We start from the raw sequence: 16,430 nt of genomic DNA on the forward strand, positions 1-16,430 counted from the left end.
ACCTAGCAAAGAAATTGTCTCAGAATGTAGTTCTTATTTTGTCAATTATTTTTCTTATGGGTTGTAAGACACATAGCTATTTTATTCTAATTCTTCATAGCTTAAACTCCAGGAGGCTTCAGCAAATCCCTAGGATTTACTTTTACTGCAGTATTAAACTTTAATAGTAATTTTCTATCAAGTATAAAATCTGTGGGTGCCTGAAATCTCTGTAAGCATATAAGGCTTTAAAATAAAACCTGGGCAGAGTCTTCTGGTATCTGCATTCATCACTATTGTCATTGTGGATATATTTCACATCAAACTAGTGAAAATGAATAGAATCAGCTCCAGGAGACTGGGATTCGTGGGAGGGAGAGCTTGGAAATTTCCAGAGTTTCTTTGCCCTTCTTAAATTCAAAGGGTAAAGCCAACTTTTTTTTTCTTTTTTCATTTACGAAAAGATGAAATCAGTATTTGCTACAATAAACATCATGCAAATTTAATTACGTTTTCTTTAAACACTGTAGTTTCTAGAGGAAGGTACCTCTTCAGAAAGTAACAGTGACTCCTTGAATTGGGTAAACAATGAGCCCAGCTTCCAGAAGTGCCAAACATGAAAACCCACAGACTAAGCAGCCAGCAGCTACCCTCATGCTACATTAGGCAGGAGAGCACAGCTACATTAAAACAGACATGGAAAAATATAGCGGGAATTTGCCTGAAAAACCTGTATCTTCCTTCTAATCACACTGCCTAACAATGACAGCCAATTAGAAAGGTGAGGCAACACAAAAACCTACAACAACTGCAAGGAAACTTTGTAGAAGTCTTTCTGTAATCACAGATGTCATCAAGATACCCTGCATTCTCTTATGAGATCCTTATTTTAGAATAAAATTAGAATACGTTTTGCTGCTGGAAACATCTGTGGTATAAAGATCTAATAGCCAGATCCCTATCATCCAGGGGTCAGGAAAAGTTTCCAGGTATCCCAGAAAAGCTCCACCAGCCTTGAGCATACTGTTAATAGAAACCCACACAAAGAACTGAATCTGAACTGTCAGTACAGTTTGCAACAAAAAAAAATTAATTCAGATGACCAACAGCAATTCCTATTAGCTCCAAAACATTCCAAGTCTCCAGATGAACACTGCTCAACTCACACTTTGGCTAAGCACCACTTATGGAAGTTATGCCAATAACAGTCTGCTCCACAAACCTGAAAACAATGTCATTTTAGCAAAATTATTTTAAATGATAGCATTTAGTACAGGTCTATAGTCTCAATAGATTATTATGTTCTCTTATTCTTTGACTTTTTTTTTAATAAAAGCTTTTATATCATTGTTCCTGGGCTTCAGAAACACTGACATTCAGGCAGACAAGCTATTTCTGCTATGACTTCTGAATGCTCTGTAGCCACTCTAAAAATCCTACAGGCAGCAGCAGCAGTCAGGAACTTGGAATTCCAGCCCCATTGACTTAAAAATGCTACGAAAAAGAAGAAAACACAACTGTCATTTTGATCTTCACAGCCACATATCCCGAAGCAAGGCTTGGGCATGACCCGGAGAATCTAAGCATACTGCAGAGTGCTGTCAATCTGAAATGTACTTAAATCACAGGCACTGTGATCTGAAAAGAAAGGGGACAAAATGTATTTAGACTACAAATCCCAGGGTTTGAGACAATACTCGGCATGGTAGCAACCACATCTGCTGCCTCACATTGGAGTACTGTGCCCATTCTGTCACCATTACCTATTTCAAAAGTCCAGCAAGGAAAACATTGGTTACCACAAGAAGGCATTTGTCGTATGGCTTGGACTAGTTCTAAAAAATAGTAACATTGTGTTGTCATTTAAAAGCCAAATTTGAGATAAAGCAGCTTTGCAGCAATTGTCTCTTCAATTACTTTCCTCCTACGGTTTGACCAACAGACTGCTTGTCAAGTCTGTCTCCAAACTGTGAGATGATATTCATATTCAAGAAAGCAAGCAAAGTAAAGATGAACTGTAGTTTAGCAGAGATTTTCATGCAAATTCTGAGATTTGTACAGATTCACAGGTTCTGAAAGTAGTTAGGAGAAATAAACTGCCATCTTACTGCCAGGGACTTGAAAAAGCTTGTGGTTGGTTGTATAATAGGAAGAAAACAAAATTTATGGTTTGGGCCTTTCATTTATTGCACAAGTTACTCTTTCTTCAGAGGCTACCAGACAATATTACCTTTCAAATTTCCTAACATGACTCCTTAGCTAATCCACCATTAATTTTTATTTTGGGTTAGAAGTGTAAGTAGATCTAAATACCTCATGCCTCTTTAGATGCACGTACCCAGACTCCTTTACTCTAGCAGAAGGTGTGGAATAGGTGCCTGAGTCAAAGCTCAGGGTGGAAAACCTTGTTCATTTATGCAAATATGTAAAGCAAAATTATCACTAAAGCTGGTGACATGTGGGGTGCCTATGAAAGGCTCAGTGGCACCACAAAGAGGACTTTGCCTGTAACATACTGAGCAGGGCAAGTAGGGACAAAAGGGCAGATGAGGTGCTTAGCCCAAAACAAAGCATTGAGCACCAGGCTGGTTGAGTGTGAAAAGGTGATGAGAAATCTCCACTACATGGTTCTTTCAAAAAGACCAGATCCATGCAGAGATACAAGTATCAATCCAAGGTCAATTATAGCTCCTGTCTAAAATCCTATGAGGAACATTCAACTGGAGATATTTGGCAGACAAATACTGCTCTGCACAATGACTCCTCACTCCCAGGGGCTGGCATTGTCTTATGAGTTTATAGAAAAAGAAGAAAAGTCAGCTTGTGTGGAGTTGCACTTATTTCATATGTGTTATTTGTTTCCAATCTTCAGCCTAAAAGCTTTACTTCAAGACTACTCATTTATTATCTCAGTGTGGGCTATCCCCAAGGATATACCTTTCTGTTAAAGACAAATAGCAATGAAATTTTTTGTATCACTTTAGTGAAATCCAAAGTGTGCAAGAAGGTATAAGCAGATTTTTCTAATGAAAATTTTTAAAAGCAATTAATGCTTTGAACTCAGCAAGCAAGAAAAAAAAATCCATTACTCTTTCTACTGCACTTAGAAGCTCTAAACTAAAATTCTACCACAAACGAATAATAAAAAGAATGGAAAATACAGTTGTATTAAATACATTAACTGAAAAGATGTTTATTTTAAAACACTGTAAGGATCAGTGAATTCCATGATATATAGATTTATTTTTAACAAGTATTTGGTATCTTGATAACATCAAAGGTATCACATGATCCAACAGTTGCTATAGTAGCAATACTTAAGTAAAAAAAACACATCAAACAAAAGCATAAAACATATAAACAGTAAACAAAATTGTAGTACATAATATGCAACCTCAGCTAGCAGAGAAAAGAGAAGAAAATAGCTATTGACTTGAACTAGTCCTCAGAGTTGCATCCACAAAAAAGTATCAGTAAGTCCACCTTTTCTGGGAAATAAGGGATGGCTCAGAGAATTAGGTCTGCATGTGAATGAGGGGAGATGCTGAAATACTAGTCAAAGAGTACACAGGAATTCAAGTTCGGGGTCAAGAAAAAAAAAATGTGGGGATGTTCCTACCATTCCAGGGGAAAATCTGTGTCTAGGGGTTCTGACGCAGAAAAAGAACTGAAGAGCTAAAACCGATCCCTTGTGTGGTACCACAGAACTTCGAGAAGTGAAACTCCTCCATAGCATCCCATATCTTTCTGAAATTTGTATGCAATTCATTTCCCAAAGACAAGGAGGGCGTGTGACCTGCAAAAAATACTGAGTCAAGCAGGCAGGCAATTGCAGGGTTTGGAATTGTAGTGGAGGAAATTTCAGATAAGGGCAAAACCTGGTATTACTCATAAAACTGGAAAAAGATGGTAGTGGTTGAAGTAACTCACTAGTATTTGCTGGTGCCATCCTAAAATGCTGTAAATATTTCCCATGTTATTAATACTGAAGCAAATCAACTTTTATATACCTGGGTTTGTGTTATATGTGAGGGAGGGAGCATAAAAGAAGTGGAAGGAAAGGGAGAGATTAATGGATATACATTGTGTATAAATCCATATATACTCCTGGACAATATGTATGTACCCATGTTTCAGCTGCCCTGGGTGTGAGGCACTGATTTAACAAAAGCACGTTATCTTGCTTAAACTTGACAGCATAACTGGAAGAAGTCATAGCAAAATAAATTTCTAAACTAAAGATAACTCACATTGAGCCAAGCTAAATGTAAATAAACTATCTTAGATGTAGCCACCAATGCAGTGACCCTGACCCAAGATTATATAGCCTTTGGAGGTTAACAAAATTTAATTTCTCCAAGTTAACAACTTTGTGTGTCTCCTTTCTTGGGGACCAACTGATTTGCAGCTGGGAAACTGAAAAAGACTCAATAGGTAATAAATATTCTTGATATAACAGAGAAGTAAGTTGAATTCAGCTTTTGAAAAAGGCCAAGGCTTTATTTCTTGTCCTAGTTTTCAGACTCCTCAGCCCTGACGATCACATCCAAAATGTTTGTCCACAAAAGACATCGCATAAAAGTACCAAATATGAAGTACTATGGAAGTCTTTCAAGAATATCAGCAAGGTCAAGTATGGAACATAAAAACAGCACTTTTTCTGTTTATTAAAATTAGCCTGCTCATGTCACATTCCAAGCACTTTTCGTGCCTTACTATGTCTGCTGATTGAACAGGAACTTTCCAAATTTATATTTAAAGAGATGTCTATGCCATAGTGTGGAAGCATGAGGTTACCTGCTGAACCCCAGGAAGGCCAAAGGGAGATGGCATGGCTGTGGTGCTGTGCTAGCAAGCTGGATCATGGACATTATTCCAGGGTTAGCACTGAGGGAATACAGCTGTGCTTTTTTGGATGGGGCTTTTATCTCATTCTCAGCTATTCTTCACAAGCAGCCTGGTGAGCCTCAACATAGGTCAGCTGTGGCACTACACCAAACCCACTATTAACAGCTATTTAAATTTTTTCATACCTAAAAGTGCAACTACTGTAAATTTCTTGCAGATGTACCTGCCCAAATTTTTTAAAAAAATATTTGATTATCACTAATTCAAGTGTTCAGAAGACTTCAATTCAATTTCTGACTCAACCACTAACATCATTATGGTGGTAATGAATCTTTATGCATGGGAAACTGGGCCTTCCATGAGGGCTCCAGGGCAGGCACAAAATCCTCTGGGGAAACGCATCAGCAGCTTTGCACAGCACCATCTCTCTGTTCAAGACCTTGTATTTCCCAAGTGACTGAAGAAAGGTGGTCACTGCAGCTGCTTGGGCTTCCATCCTGAGTGCGGTAACTGAAACCTGGGCAACCTCGGTGCATGGACAATTTCCATCCTGGTTATTACACACCATCCTTGTATTCTTCTTTGAGTTACATTGCTATTTTCCTTGGCTCTTGCTTCCTATTCACCTGTTATTTAGGGATGTCTTCTACCAGTTAACTTAAGCCAGCAGTAGTTTCAGCCACAGTTTCTTCACTTTTGAGTTACACTCTTCTTCACTATTGCATATGTAAAATAATTTGGGGATTTTAGTACTACTTCTGAAATAATTTGTTGCCCCAGGTTGCTGAAATCAATTACACTATTAATTACTTCCATAGTTATAATTACTCATTGAAACAACTCCTTTAACTTCTTCGTTTAGAACAGTATTTCTCCCTACTTTCCAAAAGTCCATTCCGAAAAGTAATATTTTAAACTATTGAGAATTTCTTTGATTCAAGTATTGCCCAGTCACATTCCCTTTATTTAAGAACACAATCTAGTATTTCATTTCAAACAATTAGATCATTGCAGTTTTATTTTATTCACAAAGCACCGTGTAGCAAAAAAAATTAAATATTCTTTCAAAATTCCCATTTTCTAACATGGAAAAATGTCAGCAAAAACAAACGATCTATTAACTGTCTTGCATCAGCAACATAACAGGAATAAAACTACAGAGAACACTACTAACTAATACAGCATATTCAGCAGTTTTTTTAACTAAGCAAATACTAAGTTGATACAATATTTATGGGAATATGAAATGCATACAAAATATTTCAAATATTCAGAACACAAGCCAAAAATTCCACCTTCAAGAAGGCTTACACAGAGAAAGCTCTGAGATCAAATTACTGTTTATTTGTACCATTCAGAAATAAAATAACCAGCAGATATAGTGGTATTGTGCCTAGCTACAAAACATCTGCTGTTCTGGAGCACCACAGGCTTTGGGTGTAGGTAAGTAGTACAGAGCCAAGTTTATCTCACAATCCTATTTCACATGGACAGCTCCCATGAAATAATGCTGCTGCTTTTGGATTTGTATAGGTTATTTGAGGAATTTTTCATTAATCAAACACACCATACTACCTCATCTGCATTTTATATGCATGAAAACCTGATAGTCACTTGCCAGGCTTCCCAGCACTGAAGTTGTCTGTAATGGCAAAGTGCCTCTGCTGCTTATTGCAAATGAAAACACCTCAGCAGAGCTGCAATGAATCCAAACGGGCTCCCTTTGCGATGGATTCCTGCTGCTCTGCTCTGGTGATTCACGGGAACTGATGTTCCACTTGCTTTAGTGGAGATTGAAATTCAACACATTTTTCAAGGTGCTTATGAAATAAAATGTAAAAGGTAAATCTTGCCAGTTTTCACTCATGATTGTGAGATCCACTGCTAAGTAAACAGCTCTGTGAATTAGTAGGTAAATGGAATCATTAGAGAGCTTATTCATCTAATAATAATTTAAGACAACTACTTTTTTCTCCATCCCCTTTTCTATTCTCAAATTTTGACATAATGAAACTATGAAATCAGCTAGTTTACCATACTGAGAGAATAGGGATACATATGTATAGTAGAAAATATATGTATCAGAACATGTAAATTTTAGTCTCTAACCTTTACACATTACTTATCCTAAAATAGAACCAATCACAAAAAGCATTTACTATACAAAAATACATCAAATTCATTGCCAAACATTTGCAGGACGAGAGTCCTAGATTTAATATTGAAGTCCACATTCCGAGTTTGAGAGTTGGTGACAAAATGAAATGGAAATCATTATTATTTTGGTAGAGCAGTTTTCCAAACCATTTCAACATACAAATCGTAAAGTTACTTCAAGAAACTTATTTTAAAATCCAAAGTAAATAAATACAGCATTTCTTAAATGGCAGGCTGGGCCTCTCTGGCAAAGTCAAGGAAATTAGTTGTGGGGACGATGTGACAAGGAAGCTGGGATATGGGATACATTGATGTGTACCCATAACCAACTTCAAGTAATTGTAAATCGGTTTACCTCTATTACAGATTAATGGCAGACACACCTTGAGCTCAGAAGAACTCATTATCTCAGGTACAGTGCAGCCTAAACATGGCAATTCTGCATCAAGGCTCTGCATGCCAACTACCTTGGGGGATCACTTGAGAAATCTAAGCTGGCTTCTATAGATTCCCATCATTCTGGAAAAGGGCAACACGATCAATCCTCCAGAAACAAGAATGATGTAGCCCAATGCACACACCCAGGTGGCTGTGCTGGAGCTGCTCTGCATCAGCAGCACTGCTGTGAGCAAAGGAGCATGGCTGTATCTCAATGACATCAGCAGGAAACAGCTGCACAAACTCCCCTCCATGCCCTCCAGCACCTCCTTTTCCAGGGGCTGCTGCTTTCTGTTACCAAGTTATCAGACATCTTCATTAAAAAGATTAAAAAAAGGTAATGACGACCATTCAGCCATTTTCTTCTGTCCCTAAGCAGGTGTTGTGGAGGAAGAGGAAGAGGAAGAGGAGGAACGCAAATTTCCCAGCGTAGACAAGTTGTTCATCTCTCCTGTGGCAGCTGACAGCTATCGTGTCAGGTGTCCCACCTGGAGGCTGGGCTGGTGCTGCAGATCTGTGTCCCAGTCCTGTCAGCGGCCCCATGTGGAGATCAAGCTGGTTCCATTGTAACACAGGGACATGACTTTAAAAACCTATTTTATTCAGCATTAAATCTATACAGCTCCACTTCCAAAAACAGAAAAGCTATGTAGGCCACATAAATGCATTCTGAGGTTGATCTGGTCTTTTGCATGAGACTTTTGCCTACTAAAAGCAGTAAGAGCCACACTAAAGAAACTTGCAGAAACTTGTTTTACAAATTTCAGTATAAAACCTATTAAAATTCTCAATATGTCTCATTTTACTTTTTACAAATTCAAAAGCCTCCTCTCACAAGTGCTAGTAATTAATAGAGTGCTTTGAACTTCACTGAAAGAAAAAATGTTGAGAGGCTTGAGGTAAGTAACTTTTCAAAGCTTTGATTATTCGTCAAAGAAAAAAAAATGTATGAAATATGGCTAGGAAATGGTAAACCATTCAAAAATGGCAAGTGGAACACCCAACACATTCCTGTTTCTTTCTTTTTCTGAAATTATATCTTCTGGCTGTATAGAGCCTTCATTAGTATTTCTCAAGTCTCCTTATATGGCAAATTATGTAACAAAAATACGATCAAAGCTTTAAGTACCAAATATACATTAGCAGCTCTTCTTCAATGAATTTTTCTAGTGGGGATTTTTTTTCCACTGGGTAACTGAAAACCATTGGAAATTACCTGAATAGCAGCCTACTGGCAACAGAGTCTAATGATCACTATAGTACCTTTCTGCAGCAACTAGAGTTAATTTCTGTACAGAACTGAACTTCAACAAATATTTCAACTTATGCAGCCAAAACTGAAATAGTTAATAGTCTTACAAAGAGCCTCAGATTTACTAAGAAACCTTTCTCTAATGTCCCCTGGACTTCCAATTGCTCTGGCTGAAATGTACCAATGCAATCAGTAAGTTCTGGCAAATGTCTTTATTGAACAAAACCCATTTCAGATTTGTTTACAAATCAATCCTGCAGCATTTTATAAACAACTGCAAACAGCTCTTTCTGCTGTGTGAACATCTGCAAGGCTGGGCCCAGTCCCCACACAGTTTTCCACTGACATTTGAAGCCTCCTCGTGTTGATAGGAGCATACAGTGGGCAGATCCCTTTCAGCACGAAAGCTGCAATGTCTTTACCCAAACACTGGAATTCTGCTTAGTCGTGTATATTACAAAATAAGCTCTGTCGTTTCTATGCACTTTATAATTCAGAAAGCATTTAAGAAAAGTTAGTTCAATTGAAGAAATTCAGTTTACCTGAAGAATCAGAAGTACCACGGATGTACACTGTCATTTTAATGACCAAGATTAAGTAATATTGTTAAAGTAATTAGCTGATCTCTCCTATTTTAAAATTCTTTATGATAAAGCTGGTGAATTAGTTATCAAAAAAGCCTATATTTAAAGACAAATAAATTATTTTCTTATTTAGTTTGGCTTTTTGTTTAATAATTAAGGCCACTGAAAAGAAAGCAGTTATATTCCTGATAGTAGAATGTTGTCATACCATATGTGATTAAATATTTTTTACAAGAGTAACTATTCTTTATTGAAAGAATAATGAAAAGCTATCTTCAAAACAATCCAGCTCAGCATAATCCTATTGAAATCAATTAGAAAACACTGCAGAATTTAAACAGCTGTTCTATTGGCCCGTTCATGTGCAGATCTCTGAAATAATGAGCTGAACACCAAGTGTTTTAGGAACACTAATTACTACACAAACTTTGGGTGGGACTTGAACATTCAACAGAGGTTTGCAGATTTCCTCCCTGAGGCCAGGTCACAGCACTGCTGTGAACACTTTGAAAATTCCAACCATTCTTAACATGAAATGTGACTCAACACCACTCTGCAAGGTACCGACTGTGACATGTAAATAAACATTAAAAACTCCACATTCAGCTGGGAAGCCTGCTCATTCTGATAACCAGGATTTTTGGTCTAAAGACATTTATTTATATCCTGTCCAATACTGTGAGTAAATGCCTTTTCTTGCTTTCAGTATGATTTCAGTGATGATGACACAATGAAATACCAGAAATACTAATATCCACAAAATGACTAGCAATTGTGGAATAACACATATTAGAACTGTCAATCCAGGCTAATATGCAGTTGCCTCAGATAGAAAACTATTACAGAACTCAGAGATAACCTGCACCCTTTGATCATTCAGGTCTCCAGATGCAAGTCCTCTGAAGGTAATACAGATGCCTTGAACAGAAACCTGGGGAGAATGAGATAACCACTGAAATTCTAAATTGGAAAACACTTTCATCTGGTTCATGGGTCAAAAACTTTAGCAAATACAGGCACTCTGTACTCACTATGACCTACTCCTAAACCTTCCTTAGAGAAGCTAAAATGTCCTCTTTGCTGCAGAACTGGAAAAATAACGTTCATCTGGTTTTGATGAAACTTAACTAAACTGGTGGTTTTCCTGTATCCTGTATCTTCCATAGGTTTGTGACAGCAAGGTCAGCTGAGCAGAACAACTGGAAGTCAAACCAAGAAGCTCCTGAGAGTAACTAACAAGACTCAATCATTTTCATCCTCCTGCAGGCTTCATTTGTGAAGATTTACATTGCTTTTAAGTTGGATTCAGAGTTTACTGCAAAAAGCTGATTTAAACAATTTCAAGAATGCAGGTAGGACTGAGAAGCCACCTACACTGGTAAAATGATTAATTCAGAGTAAAGTGAGCTGATTTGCAGCACTCTAACCAAACATCAGAACACAGAAACTATTTCAATGGATTAGAGCAGATGTCTGCCTAGTCCGGTGAGGACAGCAGCAGAATATGAACTCTGTACTAGACAGGTGTGAGATAATCTACCTTCCATATTAAGTCTCAATTTTACTTGAAATTGCACTGAAACAATGATGTAGAGAACAATGCTGAGCCAAACAGTGGACAAAAAACTGATGGAAATGCCTCTTTTGAAATGCTTTGTGCAATTCTGTGTGTCCTAATCCCCATCCTCAATTAAAAAAAAACTTAAAAAGGTTAAAAATTTGCAAAAAAACAAAAAAAAAAAAAAAAAAAAAAAAAACAGAAACAAAAATCTTCTATTGGGAAAAGGAATAGAATATGAAAATGTTTGCATATCGGGAAAGAGTAAGAATAAAACAGATTAAGATATTTACTTCCCTATAACAGAGAGAGATACTAATAAAACTGAAACAAAAAATTCTTGATTTAGAAAAAGATGTATTTTCCATAAAGTATAATTAATTTACAAAATGTCTTGACACAGTGTATTTTCAAATCTAAGAGTTTAGAGGGGTCATAAGCATCCTAGATGTGCATAATTCACTGTCAGATAACCTTTAGGAAGAAACCTAATTTTTATAATCCCTTATCTCTAAGTGCACACTATATTTTTTCTGACTCTTGTCAAACCTGGATTCTGAACTAAATCAGTAAAGAATGGTCCATCACAACAATCTGTGCTGCTATAAACCATGAATAAGTTACCTTCAAATTCTCTGTAACACAGTTTCCTCATGCAAAAATTGCAAATAACAATCAGTATTTCAAGATAAGAAGATGAGATGATGAGAGTTATTACTTGTGTTTTCTGATCCTTGACTAAAAACATGATGTTGCTGTTAAAAAAAAAAAAAATCCAGCAAGTATAACATACTCACACTCTCATACTGGCTAAATTGATTTATACGGTTTGAACAATGTTCAGTCCTTCCGTAATGGCTTTATTCTCCTTGCATTTGTGCAAAATGCAGGTTCCAGAGCTATATTCCTGTATCTCCTAAAGACTGCTCAAGATCTCACACATGATGAAGACACACTAAGCAGTGAGGATGCAGCAGGAACATTCCTCAGTTATGTGTTCAACAACAGTGTCAGTGTCACCCAGCAGTAAACAGAAGGAAAAAAGAGATTCTTTGAGGGATTTGCCATGGAGAGAACCTGCCTGTCGACTTAGTGTCAGCTGACAGTCAGAAAAAATCCAAAACACCCCACCTTTTTTTCTCACAGCCTAGTTTCCATGACCTTTCTTAAAAGTGGGCCAAGATCACAAGCTTGCTTCCTTTTCTCAGAGGGTTTTGTGTCTTTTCCCTATCTTTGTGGTTCTTTGCATTTTTAATTCCTTATCTGGTTTCTCCAAAACAGAAGGACTTGCAAATTAAACTTGCAAAGTGGCCAGACAAGCATTGTGTAACTCAAGCAGACATGGACCAGGACATGCACCTAAACATGATTTCAGTACAAGCTGGAACACAACATTTATGAGAAAATCATTGATTAGTCAGCTGCAATGGTCAGAAGTGGGAAAAGTTCTGGGCAAGGCTAAAATTAAAAGGCAAATCCTGTGACACTGCAGGTTTAAGCAATACAGCAGAGAACACAATGTAAGTTAATGTGGAAATAGTATGAAAGTTACAGTCCATGTTGAAGTTACTGACAAGGGCACAGGTACAGGGGGTAGGCAGGAAAGCTGACAAAGTCCAATGGCCACCAGAGATCTGTTCCCCAATTCAGAGCTCAGGCAGAGCTGATCACCTGTGTTAGCAGTGGTGCAGAGTGCAGAGGATGAAAATAACATGTCCTCGTGGACATGTTCAACATACAATAAACTTCACAGTGTTTTTTTCACATGGGTTCATAAACAGTATGGCTGAACACAGGGAGCTCAAGAACCATATGGACAATCCATTTAGATGTAGAGTCTGTACTATCATTTCCTAGAACACAACAGCATTTGACATACTTATCCCTTTTGTTCACCTTAAATGGGCTAAAAATCCAAGATCAGTTCTATGGGTAATGCATATTTATTTGGAGCCACTTCTGAGGCTGAAAAGCGGAGGTGCAGCAGCTAACACAGCAGGCTGGGAAAATGAACTCCTGGTGCAGGAACACAGATAATTTATGTATGGTACTGCGGGAGATTAAATATTCAGGAATAATGTCATCTTTGTTCCATCTTCCAAATGTTAGTATCCCTAATTTTTGTAATATATTTTGAGGGCTTTCATGTAGATTGGAAAAGACCTTAACTGGATTTTGTCACAACAGGAAAGACCCCTGTACCTAGAGAGTCCTCACCATTTATGAGGAGACACAAAACTTCAGTTTCACAGACAAACTTATCTTACATACACAGTTAAAGCCATTGTTAATACATCCTGAATAGGAAGAATAACATCTGGCACCTTCCTTAAAGTAATCCTCAGTGTAAGGGATGGGAGCTGTCAGGTGTGCTGCTCAGTCGCTGTATCTCTGCAGCCTCCGGGTACTTTACACCTCCCAGACAGGTCAAGCAACACCTGCAGGTCAACCCGCAAGCTACCAGCCTTGTGCTGCAGTTTCAGTCCCAGACCTGTGTCTTCATGTATTATTTTTTCATGCTAATTCACGCAGGCGGTTGTTTCTTGTGTAAGGGGAGCTCCTCTGCACCGCCGGTTTGCTCTGCTCTTCGCCACCGCCACCTTTGCCCCTGCGCGGGAAGATGGAGCAGGGTGCGGGAGGATGGAGCAGGGTGCGGGAGGATGGAGCAGGGTGCGGGAGGATGGAGCAGGGTGCGGGCTGCCCCACCATCAGCCTCCTCCTCTGCCCCACCGGGGCTCGGCCCCGCAGCGCCGGCCGGGTGAGCCGGCCTCTGGCCCTCACACCTTCCACGCCACAGCGAGTCAGTCCCGCTCAGGCAGGCCTGGAATGAGGGGGGCTCTTCCCTCTCTCCCTGCCTGAAGGAGCTTTCCCCACGACCACCTTGTCCCTGGGAAGACTCTCCTCATCCCCCAAGGGAAGGGGCTTTGCCCTTCGTTACAGCTGCTCGGGCAGGAGCCCCTGCCGCGGTCCCTTCACCACCTCAGTGCCCGCGGCCAGAGGTGCTCCCCCCCGTCTCCCCCAGGAGAAGGGCTCCGTCTCCGCACTCCGCTGCGAGCCAGGCCCCCTCTACCGTCAGAAGCCCCTGGAGAAGGGGGGCTCCCCCTCTCCCCCCGCCCAGGCGACTGCGGCTGGCACTGACCCGTCTCTGCCGTCCTGCTCCTCTCCGCCATATTTGTTGTCATCCCGCCACCCCCCCAACGCCGCCCGGCCGTCGCCATGGCAACGCGCGTCACCGCCATGGGGGAGCCCCGCGCCCCCCCCGACATGGCGGCGGGGCTGACGGCCCTCCCCGGGGACAGCCTGCCCGGGGACAGCCTGCCCGGGCTCATCCTGCCCGGAGAGAGCCTTTCCCGGGAGCGCCTGCCCGGGAATAGCCTGAGCGGGAAGCAGCGTCCGCCTCCATCCTCGCCCAGCCCGGCGGCCGCCGCGGTGGTGGCGGGCGGGGCGTGAGGGGAGCACCGGCGGCCGCCCGCCCCTCACGCAGCACGGCTCCCTCCCGCACGGCCGCGCCCGCCCCGCCCCGCCCCGCCTCCCGCGGCCGCTGTTTACCGGCGCTGCTCGGACGGGAAAGGAGGGCTCGTTTTCCGCTCCCTGGTGGCTGCCCGCCACCTCGGCAACTGCCGTCACTGCGCCCCGGAGGACGGAGCTGTGCCGGTACCGGAGCTCCTCCCGGGGCTCCTGCCTGCCCGTGGGAGTCGGTGTGGGCCTGAGGTGCGGCTAGGGCGCTGAGGAGGAGAGGCTTGTTATCACAGAATATCGGTTAGGCTGGAAAAGACCTGTGAGGCCATCGAGTCCAATGTAAGACCAAACACCACTATGTCAACTAGACCATGGCGCCAAGTGCCACGTCCAGTCCTTCTTTTAACACGTTCAGAGACGGCGACTCCATCGCCTCCCTGTGCGGTCCACTCCCACGTCTAATCACCCTTTTTGTGAAGAAATCTTCCTATTGCCCGATGTTCTGCTGTTACACGTCCCCCTCCACACAGCTCAGGGCAGCGGAGGCAGAGGGGCCGGCGGCCTGTGTGGGTTCAGGGTCTCTGTCTCCCCAGGGGAAGCGAGCACATCCCTCCTGCTCGGATTCCGGCCTCACGCACTGAGGTGCAGCACGGGCAGAGATGGCCAATGCATGTGTGTGTGTGACCGCCCCACCCTGCCCCAAGACTCAGCAGGTGAGTCTGGTCATGTGGCAGTTGTGTCAACTTTTATTTCTTTTTTTAATTTCTTAAGGCAGCCCAGTGGGGAGCTTCATTATGTGTGTGAGTGTTGCCCGTCTGTCTCCTTGCCCCAGCCCCAGCAGGTGAGCCTGACCATATGGCAAATGCAGTGCTGGGGACCGGAGGGCTTCTGTGTGCGCGTGTTCGCGGGCCCGCTGGGTGACACTCACCATGTGGCAAACACGGCGATCAAGGCTCTGGTGTACGGGGCTAATTACGTGTGTGAGCCCCGGGGGACCCGGCAGGCTGGGTGTGATCATGCGTGTCTCACTAACGCTGAGGCGCAAGCTCCATTGTGCATCCTCTACGCAGACAGCTCCAGCCTCTCGGAGCGAGGCTGGCCGCAGGACGAGGGCAGGGTTACAAGCACAAGCATCAAGACTCGACAGGCAGACATGGGGCTGAATGCACCCCGAACCAGGTGGCTGTTAAAACTTTGAAACACGGAGTACACAAGCAATGCTAAGCAATGGAAAGAGGCAGGACTGTGTTATGGTTATGCACACACTCAGGTGTTTGCTTCCTTAGATCTTAGTAAATTAATGTAACCATTCCTAGTGACCAGTGACTAGTCAGGGGAAAAATCCAAGATTAAAAATTAAGGCATGTAAAGTTGTATCTTTCTCCATCTAAGTTCTGTTATTTAAACATCATTTTACCTTTTTGTCTTCCTACCTAGTATGTGCCTTTTCTGCTCCAGTTCAGCTCCTCTTAACGACACTCAGGTGGATAATACCTACAGGTTCTACGTACTTAGATTTTCCTGTGGGTCACTTGCTTTCTTTCTCCTTGGAAAAGAGAAAGCCTGCTCCTTTTTGCAGCCTTGTTCATTCTTCTTTCAGTTCATAGTTCTCTGGTTATTTTTGCAGCATTTATTTTTGTGGTTTCACTTCCTTTACTGTTTCCTTTCTTTTTCAGTAGCACTTAGGCCTCTTTCCTTTATCTATTCCTCTTCCCTCTCAGTATCTTACTTTAGTATTATATAAGCTAATCAAATGTTACTTCAGCCACATTCCTGTTCCATGATGAAATACCTGTCTGAAGTGGTGTACCAAGGCGGCTTTGTGATGGGCTTGGAAGATACATCCTTTCACAGAAGAATGTTGAAGGCCATATAGATCCAAGCTCTGCAAAAATATTTTCTAGACTTTCCCCTCTGCAGTCTTTATAAACTAGAGATGGTCACTTGCATACTAAAAAGGTGGATCTGTCTCGCTGCTGACAGTGAGCTACACTAAGCGCACACACCCCCACAGACACATTCTTTCCCTTACAGCCTTGCTCCAGGCCAGCAAATCACCCAGGCCTTCTGCTCTTCCTTATCTATTGCTGGGTAAATGATCCTGGGACTTCCCTCTTCAGAATATCCCACATATACTCTGATCTTTCTCTTCTTT

At 41.5% G+C, this 16,430-nt stretch overlaps 1 protein-coding gene across 1 annotated transcript in view; it reads right to left on the reverse strand.

Annotated features, from left to right (window-relative positions):
- LOC128811727 (BEN domain-containing protein 5) overlaps positions 1 to 14,237 on the reverse strand; it is a 561,665-nt gene extending 547,428 nt beyond the window's left edge. Inside the window, exon 1 of the mRNA XM_053985562.1 lies at positions 13,956 to 14,237. Within this exon, the coding sequence (XP_053841537.1) occupies positions 13,956 to 14,145 (190 nt within the window). The 5' untranslated portion in view covers positions 14,146 to 14,237. The remainder of the gene's footprint in view (positions 1 to 13,955) is intronic.
- Positions 14,238 to 16,430: the final 2,193 nt, after the last annotated feature.

Source organism: Vidua macroura, chromosome 9 (genome assembly GCF_024509145.1).
Source record: "Vidua macroura isolate BioBank_ID:100142 chromosome 9, ASM2450914v1, whole genome shotgun sequence".
Classification (NCBI taxonomy): domain Eukaryota; kingdom Metazoa; phylum Chordata; class Aves; order Passeriformes; family Viduidae; genus Vidua; species Vidua macroura.